This window comes from Tenrec ecaudatus, chromosome 1, assembly GCF_050624435.1.
Source record: "Tenrec ecaudatus isolate mTenEca1 chromosome 1, mTenEca1.hap1, whole genome shotgun sequence".
Classification (NCBI taxonomy): Eukaryota; Metazoa; Chordata; class Mammalia; order Afrosoricida; family Tenrecidae; genus Tenrec; species Tenrec ecaudatus.
Genome location: NC_134530.1, coordinates 93,117,503 through 93,129,120, shown reverse-complemented (window position 1 = coordinate 93,129,120; position 11,618 = coordinate 93,117,503). Strand labels below are relative to the sequence as shown.

The 11,618-nt window shown below is 37.3% G+C and overlaps 1 protein-coding gene across 1 annotated transcript in view; it reads right to left on the bottom strand.

The window, feature by feature from the left end:
- Positions 1-667: 667 nt before the first annotated feature.
- Positions 668-11,618, bottom strand: part of LEPR (leptin receptor) — an 86,524-nt gene continuing 75,573 nt past the window's right edge. The window contains exons 16-18 of the mRNA XM_075535593.1: positions 8,566-8,671; positions 7,341-7,416; positions 668-2,783 (exon numbers count right to left, since the gene is read on the bottom strand). Of these exons, the coding sequence (XP_075391708.1) occupies positions 2,766-2,783; positions 7,341-7,416; positions 8,566-8,671 (200 nt within the window). The 3' untranslated portion in view covers positions 668-2,765. The remainder of the gene's footprint in view (positions 2,784-7,340; positions 7,417-8,565; positions 8,672-11,618) is intronic.

Here is an 11,618-nt window from a genome sequence, read left to right as displayed (position 1 = left end):
CTCCTAATCTATAGAAGTTATTTTAAATGTAAGTGTTCTCTTTTACTCTTTAGGAATTCCTAAAGTTTCCTAGCAAATTAGATTCCCCACCCACCCCATTGCCATTGAGTCAATTCTGACTCAGAGAGACCCTCTCAGACAGAGTAGAACTGCACCAAAAGGTTCCCAAGGCTATGGAATTGGATTACCGCATCGTCCCCTGTAGAACAGCTGCTGGGCTCATGCTGCCAACTCTTCCAAGGGCCGCTGAATGTTTAACGACTGTGCCAGCAGTGCTCCTGAAATTAGGTTCCCCAACCTGAACATTTAAGCTCCACCTCCAAATTAAAAAGGAGATTGAAATTAAATCACAGCCCCAGGACATGTCAAATGTAATTAAAATAATACCATGACATAAGATGCCATCTAATGCAAAAAATGATGAGTGTTATGAACTTATCTGTCTTACATTATAATGAAAGTTTGTTTAGACTTCCTGAAAGTAAGCATTAATCAGTTGGAACAATGATGGTGAGAGAAATGATCACAGACTGTCAGATTTCTATTACTATTAAATAATTTCATATCAAATACATACTATGGCACATGTGGAATGAAGACAAACACACATGACAAATGCACATCATATTTTATAAGAGCAGTGGATACATCACAACAAAAATCCTGCCGAGCAGCTACCAATTAAGCTCATACATTGTAAACACTTTGAAATATACATGCAAAATAAAAAAATATTGTGGATACATAACATTGAAATTAACAAACTAAGTGCAATATGGAAAATATATTCAATTCCTGTGAGATATAAAATTAAATGTATAAAATTCACATTATTAAGGCGAACACAACAAATTCAGATGCACTTCCCGAAATAATGGCATACCAAAGCATTCTTTCATAATGGAAAGTGTGTCACGTGGAAAAATGCAATTCATTTGGCACAATTTCAAATTTCAGAATGAAATATATTAGCGATCAACTAGTAAAAGAGTAGACTTCTATGAATATGATACAAAAATGTGGCATAATGAGAACTACTGCAATAGTACTTTGCAGGCACTCCAGAAGCGACAGCCATGGACACTGCCGCTCTGTCTATTTGGTTTCTGAAGAAACAAGGTTTGGGACATTTGTTTTCTCATTTTGTTTTTCTCAAAGATATAACCATATATGCCCTGACTTGTCATAAAAATTAAATGACTCTAATCTTAACTTATATATTAAGACCACCAAAGAGATGCATTACCTACTTTTGACATGAAAACAAAAATTACAAACAAAAAAATCACAGTGCATGGTCAGATGCATATAAGATCTTTAACTTATGCTTTTGGCATAGTTTAAGCTTTCAAAAACTTCCTATTTTGAATTAATTTGGTGAAAATCAAACTTATTCAAATGCACTTAAATTGGAGATTTCACTAATAATTCAGAAGCAATCACAGTTCCATATATTATTGAACTACAATTTGTCATGAGTCATAAATCTGTATTAAAATATGCTCATTTAAAAGTAGCTTCAATCACTAGCTACATGTAATTTTTTGATTTTAGAACAGTCTTGAATACACATGCATATTCAGATAATATATTCAGAGGGTAAAAATTTTTTAAATATAATTTTATAATCTCACACTTTGATTTCTTATATTCCATTGACATCTGTTACAAGTCAATGGGAAAAAGACATGCTCTACTCTTTTCAAATTTTTTATTTTATTTTCTGCATTCAATTAAGTCTATGTATAAAAGTCAAGTAAAAGTGATTTAGACATAATCTTCAACTTGATTTTATTTTGAGTTCATCAAAAGCTTTGCCAAAAAAAAAGGAATTTGCCTTGGTTTAAATAATATCCTTAACATACTGAATTCATAAACAGTCTGTGGTCTTTTTTTTTTTTTAGGGAGAAAAATCCTGTCCTCACTATGAACTATTTCAAAAAGCTCCAAAAAGAGTCTCCCTTCCTTACATCACTGTTTACTCTCCTGGCTGCCAAAAGTCGTGGGTGGTTGAGTTTCATAAGACTGGTTTGGAAGCTGTTCTTTCCTGATCTGGTCAATCTGACCTGAGTGTGTAAGGTCATTGATGACTCCTTCTGCCCTGCAACCAGAAACAAACCAACTTTCTTTGAAGTGAAATGGAAATTAGTGCTTAAGTCATTTTCAAAGCTAATGAAAATTGAAATTCTCAAATTGACCAAAGTTAAATGAAAATAAAAGCTACAAAACATGCAAAAGAATATCCAAATGGATCCATTGAGTATCTGTAAAGAATGTAAGGTAGAAAAACTTAGACATAAAGATGTATAAATGAAATAGTTCCATTGTACTCTGATGCTAAAAGTTATTATATTTGCAGTTATGTGTCAGCAGTTCCGGGGTTCCCTCTTGAGAGTTCACCTACTATCTACTTGATAATTTCTCAAAGATATGTTATGACTGCGACAGTCGTGTTTTTAATGTTTTATGAGACCAAAACTGCTAACCCTCGTCATAAAATCCTATTACTTCTTTAAATTTTAAGTGACTTGAAAAATAATCATATATCTAAAAAGAACTGAACCCAGAGCTATATTTTGATGCTAAATGTATACATCTATTTAAAGTTCCAAGTCAAGATAATTCTACTATATTTTATTTCTCAACAGTTCCAGCAAAACTTTCTTAAGACTTGGTCCCCTTCTTCAAAAGGTAAAAATCTTCTAATACGCTATAGTTGGGAAGTTGGTACATTTGGGTTCATCTGTAGTGGTCATGATTAGACTTCAAAGAATGTCCGTTCTCTGTTTAGAATAAATGAAACAAAGTAAGAAAGCAGAATAAAATTAAATAATACTTGGAAAGCAAATTATTTCTAAAAACATTTCCTGATCAGCACAGTTATGGACTATAAATCCTTGCATTTATATCACAGTAAATTATTTTTCTAGGAAAAACAAAATTTTGCCCTAAGGTGTCCTCAAACATTCTCTTAATAGAAGCCTTTACATCCAAGGCATCTATTGTATCGATAGTCTTAATTAACCTAGAAAAGAAAACGAAGAAGAGAATAATTCAAAGAAGAGAAGGGCAAAGATCTGGAAAATAAATTAGAAAGAAAAACAACAGCAAGTTTAGAGAGTTTGGAACAAGAAACTGAACAGAGTAGTGAAAAGAAAAATAAGAAGTAAAAGGAGATAAGAACTGAAATAAGGAAGAAGGAAAGAACCAAGATAATTTTCACGGATTATTTTTTAGCCTGAAAACATGTCTAAAAAATCATCTGGTCTATGTCTATTTTTTTGTTAAGGTTATACAACTAAATGGAACAAAAAGAGGCATCTTTTCTGTGTATTTTATAGCACAAGGCAAGATTAAAAAATATTCCAAGGAAAAATCTCTAGAAAAATGTATTCTTTATTTGACTTTTTGATGTTTTCCACTCACTGTAATAGAGATCGGCTGCCTACCTCCCATACTTGCTCCTGCTTCCTAGTTATCCAAAGACTTACATACAAATAGTAGGCAAAACAAGAAAATACAAAACTCAAGATATATGTTGAGTAAAATATAGGCCTCTGAGTCCAGTCATATGCATGTGGAGATACAAAGGAGACAAGTGTTTGGAGCGAAAGCTTGCACTTCAAAACAGTCTCAGCTCTTCCATACTCTTGGAAGGGCAGCATGGCCATTTGAGGAAGGAGACTGCAGGGATCTTTAGATTTGCGAGTGTGGTATGGTGGGCATGCTCAGGCGGTTGAGCCGCTTCTGTGGGGGTCTATTGCAGGCAGAGGAATCCAGAATAAGCTTTAGATGTGAAGGAAACATCCTTGTGATTTTAGTTTGAGCACTCTTCCATCTAGGTCTCCCTATTCTGAAAGCGGTGCTCCCTTCTCTCTAACTCTTGCCTGTGCTTTCAGATTTCTAGTGAAAATGGCAGATCTGGTATCTTGGGGGACTCATACCATGTTCCTTTGAAGTATTCCTTGCGTATTAGAGAGCAAACGAAGTTTAAAGAGGCACGATCAGGGCTGCCGGGTGCATGGGATAAGACTTCCCAATGAAATTCTCATAGGACAGCTCTTGCTACCCTCTAAGAGTGAGTATGTGCACTGTTGTGGTAAACAAACCTCCTGGGCACACTTTCCTTGCCCTTTTCTCGCCAATGCAGTTTTCAATTTTCTTCAAACCTTTTCATAAATAAAATTTTAAAATCCAACTCATTGCCCTGGAGCCGATTCCCACTCTTGTTGTGGTTGTTAGGTGCCGTGGAGTCCGTTCCAACCCATGGCACCCTGTGCACAGCAGAACAAAACACGGCCCGGTCCTGTGCCATCCTCACAATGGCTCCTATGCCTGAGCCCGTGGTTGCAGCCACTGTGTCCATCCATCTTGTGGAGGTCCTCCCTCCTCGCTGCCCCTCCACTTGACCAAGCATGATGTCCTGCTCCAAGGCCTTGTCTCTCCTGACAGTAGTCTGGCTCACAGCAACCCTCTCTAGGGCAGGGTATAACTGCCCCAGGAGTCTCCAAGACTGTAACTCTTCACTGGAGTAGAAAGCCCTGTTTCTCTCCTGTGAAGCGGCTGGCTGTTTCGAACTGGGGACCCTGAGGTTATCCGCCCAATACGTAACCCACTGCTCCACCAAGGCTTCTCTAATGAAGGAATGAAATGTGTGAATGAGTAAATTTTTAAAATGAATGAATTATTTTGAGGAAGCAAAAGAAGACAAGTTCGATTTACACTACTTTTAAGTCACTCGCATTTCTACAATCCCACTGTCTTCATTTCTAAATGATAAGGAACTTTTAAACAATGTGTCAATAGCCCAGCCTTACATACAACTATGTGCTTGTTGAACAAGTGAATGAATGATAAATGAAAATATAGGATTTAAATCATATTAGTATTAGAAATTATTATATTTATAATAGTATTGCTATTTAAATTCATAATGGAAGATAAAGGGGAGTACCAAATACCTGATTAATTGAAACGTTCCAGCAACTCTTACACTGGAAGGAAGCGCCACGGTGTACAGTGGACAAGTACATGGCTGACGAGGACACGCACGAGCATGTGACTGGATAGACTCAGACAACATAAAATTTCTACCAAATGAATGACCACATGTCAAATTCCACATGTGCCAGGTCCAAAGACAGAGCGATGCCTCTTTTGTTGAAAGGGTATAATTTAATATTTTGTGCTGTTGGCTGGCTGTCTACAATATTAATTACTATCTGGTTCATTCACTAATTAATAAGCTGTAGAGCAATTTTTTTAAGAGAAAATCATAGACTTTAGTGTGCTGAGAAACCAATTTAAAGGCTTTCACCCAGCATTTTAAAAATACAGATAAAAATAATGGAAAGAACATAGAGTAGCAGCAAAATGACGTACTATTTCCTGCAACTTTTTTCCTTAAGTTTTACATAGCCGCATCTTTATGTGTACTAGGTTGCAAGATAAATGTGTGCAAAATAAATGTAGTTACTACTATAGGACATGGTCAAGGGGAGGAAAGAAGAAGAAGAAAGTCAATGTTACAGAAGACAGACTAATAGCACAGACTCAGAATCGGACAAACGAGTGAGCAAATCCCAACCCAATCAACTACTGAAGGTAATTTTCAGGGTTTTCCTGTATAAAATAGAGATAATAATCCCTAGCACACAAATTAAGTAATAAATAATCATGCAAAATAAGTAGAGTAATACAGAATAATAATGTATCATAAAAGAGGTAGTATTTCCTGAGACCTTAGTAGGTGACAGGTATTACCTTCTTTACCGTCCCAAACAATCGTAACTGTTGAATGTCATTATCTTCGTGTTACTAAGAGTCGAAGTAAAAGAAATGCAACGATGCCTATCACAGTGACTTTCACACAAATAACTGTGCCTCCTCATTGCCACACTATTATTATGAATTATCAGCAATAATTGAATTTAGCTTTCTAGCTTAAAGTATCTTAAAGTCACAGAAGTTCAACAAATGTCTGTGGTAGATAAAACATCATCTCTGAGCCCAGGGCCCTACCAATAAGAAATTAAACAGCAACATGTTCTACACATTGAGAGTTGGATAAGCTGTTTTTATCGAGATTTGCTAAGAAAAGTTTCCAGAAAAATAGGACAAAAGCTAGATCTCTGCTGCTGATGGTGAGAGAACTCTATTAGTGAAAAGGAATGGTAAAGATATAATCAAGGCCCAGTCACAGAATAAAATTGGATAAGTAACTTAAAAACAAATTGCAGAGAAAAATCGTTGAGTATTAGCCTAAAGAGACTATTCTTGATCTGATAGTTGAAAGGAAAGCTCTGAAGATATTTTAGCAGATGTTTGGTAATAACAAGATGCAATCTTGTGACTGAAAAACAATCTCAAAATGATTATTGTTCATAAAATTGTATCATGTTTTTGCAAGAAAATGAAATTATATTTTACCAAGTTTATATATAGTAGGAGATCAACCTTGCTTCATGAAAAATTATTAGAATCAATAAATATTTGGTGAATCCTAGAGACCTTGGAGAAATTATATTATAGAAATAACTACAAATTATTTTATCTTAGTCAGCTTGTTCTCTAAAAAATCCTTTAGTTTGAATGGAACTATCTGTATAAATGTGTTATTGCAATAACTGCATTTTTAAAATTGCAGTACTTGAAGATAGGATTACTCATATATTTTGAAAATGGTATTATTTAAATACATTTAATACATTTAAATAACTGTGAAGTGATTGTAGGGCTTGGAATATTGATTCAAACTCTGTTGCCTAGAAATAAACTGTGTCTAGATTATATTCTCTTCCTCAGATTTGACCTTTAATGTTCTAATACTCATATTATCATTTATTATGACACAGAAGGGTGTCGTGGGCTTGTCAACTCAGATGCACTAAACTCATTCACTGCCATCGAGCCAATTTTCAGTCACAGCCACCCTACAGGGCAGAGTAGAACTCCCCTGGTGGGTTCCTTTGACTTTAAATTGGTGTGAGTCCAAAAAGTCTCATCTTTCTCCCAGGGAGCAGCTGCTGATTTAAACTGCTGACCTTGTGGTGAGCCGCCCAACATGTAACCCACTTCGCCATGAGGACTCCACAGGTATTAATTACCTACTGAAGTCTCTCTCTCTCTAGGGTTACTATGAGTCAGAATCAATTCATAACAGTGAGTTTTTAATTTTTTTGTAAAAGTATAGAATCTGTTCAACAGAGTCATTGAAATGGATTTCATCAAGAACTTTTAAACTTGAAAACAGTTAAGGCTCTGGAATTGATATGACATCTAAAATATAATTTTAAGTATTCTGCATTTTTTTCTTTAAAAATATTTTTTAAAAAAAGGACCTTCTGAAAATTAAGTCCTTGTGCCCAGGAACAATTCTTGGGGTTTGGAACATCTTCCCAAAACAGCTTCTTCATTCTATAAAGAATAAACAAGTAATAAAGAAAAACACAATTATTAAAAATAGTGAAACAGCTGATATAGATATACAAACCAGAAATTCAATTGTAGCTATCTGATAAAACAATACAACTGCCCCATAGGGTTTCTTCTAGTGGTGATGTGTTGAGCAGCTAATCACAAAGTTTGCCATTCAAAGCCACCAGCTGCTCTGTGGCTTTGTACTCCTGTAAAGAGTTACAGTCTCAGAAACCCACAGGGGAAGTTCCCCCTGTCCACAGAGTCCCTATGAATTGGAATCACTTGGTGTCAGTGAGAACACCTGCAGGAGCACATTATCCGGTCTGCTCTCCTGTGGCGGGGCTGGCAGGCTGGAATCACCAATCTTTTGCTTAACATCCAAGCGCTTAGCCACTGTGCTCACAGGGCTCCTTAAAATTCTATATAGACGAAGTATGAAAAATCACAATAGGAACAGGAATAGCCAACATTCACTGAAAGCTGTCATCCAGGCACTGGGTTAAACATGGCACTCCAAATATTAATATATGTATTTTCAATGGCCTGAAAATATTTTTGTAAACAATCCAACTTAATGTGCTCCACTCAGCTCACTTGGCTGACTGATAAATTTGAATTCTAAAATAACTTTCTCCTCTTCTTTGCTAGAGGACAAAATTGTCTATAGGAGACGACTTATGTGAAATGATATCACTGGTTCCAATAGCTCAGCAATGAGTGATGTCATACAACTTTCAGACATTTCAATGTTACTTGGCTGATAAACCAGACTGCAACCACCGGTGTTGATCTTTAAATAACAGATGTCTATGACTTACAGATGAATACACTATTCCAGCTCAATATTAACTACTAAGAGTCCTCAACCCAAACTGCAGAATTCTAAAAGCCATTTTTCATTTTTGCTACCTTGAAATACATACTGCCCATTATAAGACTATTATTCCTTGAAGTTATATATTAAAACATAAATTTTCCATAAGGCTTATGTTATCCTAGTCATTTTCCAAAAGCAGGCCTTTTAAAATTTTTATATTGAATACATTTAGAAATATTTAGAACACCTCACTTTTTCTGATTTGGATTTAAATCAAAGTTTGAATTCAAGAGCTTTGCCACAAATATTCTTAACACCAAGCACAATACCTTTGATGGGATATTAACAATGTCCCAAGCAGTAAGACTGAAGCGGAAATAATTATTGGCACAATTACATATAGACCTGCATCATTCTGGTGCTTATCAACATCATCTGAAAAAGAAATACAATTAAATAAAACTCAGAAGCTTAAGAAAGAGTTAATAACTTTCTGCATAAAAATGCAAATATAAAAATTGTGTGGTGAGGAAATAACCCAAGAAGCTGGACTGTATGAGGAAGACGGCAGCATCAAGATTGAAGGAAGCCTCACGAACAACCCGTGATGCACAGGTGACATGCCCGTGCCTGCTCAAAGGGAAAAGGACTTTAGATACTTACTGAAGAAGCCCAAAGACCTCAGTATGCCTGACACCCTAACATTAAAAACAAACAAATAAAAACCTCCCAGCTGGACTAATAAGCAGCATGATGGTCAAGAGATAAAATACTAAAGCGGTCCGAGATTTCTTTATCATCATCATCACCATCACTCATGGAGGGGGCAGTCAAGAATCGAAGGACACTGCAAAACATTCAACTGTTACAAAATGAAAGTGTCACTTTGAGGATTAAGGTGAGCCTGGCCCAAGCCATGTATTTCAATAGTCTCACACACATGTGAACGCTGAATAGTGAATACACAGTTTAAAAGAATTAACAAAGCTCTCTTGAAAGAAGCACAACCAGAATGCTCCTTAGAATCAAGGCTAGCAAGGCTTCCTTTCCTGTACTTTGGGTATATTATCAGGAAGGACTAGTCCCTGGAGATGGACATCATCCTTGGTAAATACAGGGTGAGCACACAGGAAGACCTTGAACAAAAGGAATAGACCCACGAATGCAACAATGAGCTGCGATGTGGCACAGACTGTGCGGGCGGTGAAGGACCAGGCAGTGTGAATTTCTTTCTGTCCTGCAGATGGTTTCTAGGACTCAGAACTAGCTGGTACCAAACAACAACGATACGAAGAAACAAAGGAATTTTTTATGTTAAAAAATATGTAATGTCCTTAAAAATGTAAAATTGAAAGAGGAAGATAATAGTATATTCATGATCATTTTAGAAAACATTATTATTGTTCAAGATTATTGCAATTAATAAAGCTTTTTTTCCCCCTTCAAAATCTGTCAATCTGCATTTGATTATTTTTAGGCTATATGACATTGTGTGCCAAATAAAATCCTTATTCTCACAGTCTAAGCACGCGCTACAAACCCTGTGAATCTCTCTCTTGTTCAAGTCAGACACATTGGAATCCTCCTTGCTGTGTTTTGAGCCATGAACTAGGCTCACTTCTCTAGGTATCCCTTTATCTGGACTATTTTCCCCCTTTATTTGCAGGAGCCGTATTAAAAGCACTTCCTCAAAAAGATGATGGTTGCCTATCCTAAAACTAACCTCCTATTTCATCTTACTTTTGCTTTGCTTCATAACACTCATTTCTTTTTAAAAATTTTGATAAAACATACACAACATAAACTGGCCTTGCCCTGCTAACCATCGTCAAGTGTGGCATCTAGCGGCAAAATCACATTCACTCTGTTGTGCATGCATAACCACTATTTATTTTCACTTATTTCTAGTAGACATTGCTACAAATAATCGATTATTGATCATTCTTACTGGTGCTGTTGGGTGTCACTGAGTCATGGTCACCTCACAAAAGGTTAGGGGTCAGCAAAAAAGTTACCTGATCAGGCACTGTCCTCAAGATTGTTGCTATATTTGACCCCATTATTGCCGCCATTGGATCAATATCCATCTTATAAAGCGTTTTCCTGTTTTTACAGACCCTACAGTTCACCAAACATTATGTCCTTCTCCAAGGCCTGGTTCCCCTTGGTCACATATCTAAATCCACGACAACGTTGTTTATTCTTCCAGCGGTGGAGAGCATATTCAATATTTTTTACCAACACCATCACTCCAATGTATCAATTCTTCTCCTTTATTCACTGTCTCTCTCTCTAGACCACTAGAATTTAAGCTAAAGAAGAGCAAGGAATTGTGGCATTTGATAAATTCCCCTCACATTGCCAGTACTCAGCAAATATTTAATAAAACACAAATAAAACATTCTAACTCTTTTTATTCCAAAATCAGGTAAAATCTTTCTCAAAATTTCATTTTAGAAATTCTAGGAAGATGGCGACTGAGTAACACATACGAGAGGGGTTCCTCAGAAATCTGCCCAGGAGAGTTGCTTAGAGAGAAATTCAACACTGATGGATCACAGGAGGAGAATCACAAAGATAATGAGGCATAGACCCACAAGATTTTGAGTGGCTGGGAGCTTTTTTTCTTACCACAGTGAAGGATGGCTGGGGCTTGGTCTAAGCCGAACCACTGTCTCACCTCCACCACTGTCTTGGCTAGAGCCAGGACAATTTTGAGCCTACTCAGGTGCTTACTCTCAACACAGCCACAGGTTGCCACTTTTGCCTCCAGGCAGGAAATAAATCCTTGCAGCCTGGACTGGGATGGGGGCTCAGCTAGAGTGTTACTTTTGATCCCCTCTCTATCCCCCCACAGTCATGGAGGGCTGCCCAGGGGCTTTTCTCAACACAGTCACAGCTTGCTGCTGCCGCTTCCAGGCTGAAACTAAACCCTTGCAGCTCCATGGGCAGGGATGGGGCTCAGCTACATTGTTACTTTTGTCTCCCTCTCTTCTATCTCCCCACAGTCTCAGTCAGTTTCCTTTTTAATATTTTCTCCTCTTTGACTCTTCCCTGTTCTCTCATACTCAACTGCAGACCTCCAGACCACTACTCTTAGCCTAGGGAATTTACGCCTGCCCCACACCCAGCTAGGGGTGCCCAACCCTGTGCAGCTAGCCCAAGGCTGGTGAAAGCCCTGCCGACCTCCACGAGGGGATTCTCCACCCAACTTCTTACTGCGGAATTCCTGCCTGTGTGTTTGGGGAAGTCTTATTTTTTCTCTGTTGTCCTGTGTGACAGATAGAACTTCCTCCCGCCTACCTTAGTGCCTCAGAGAGCCTATGGCAGCTAGGCCAATACTCGCCAACATTCCAAGCTGCTGCACGAACTTCTGCCCAAC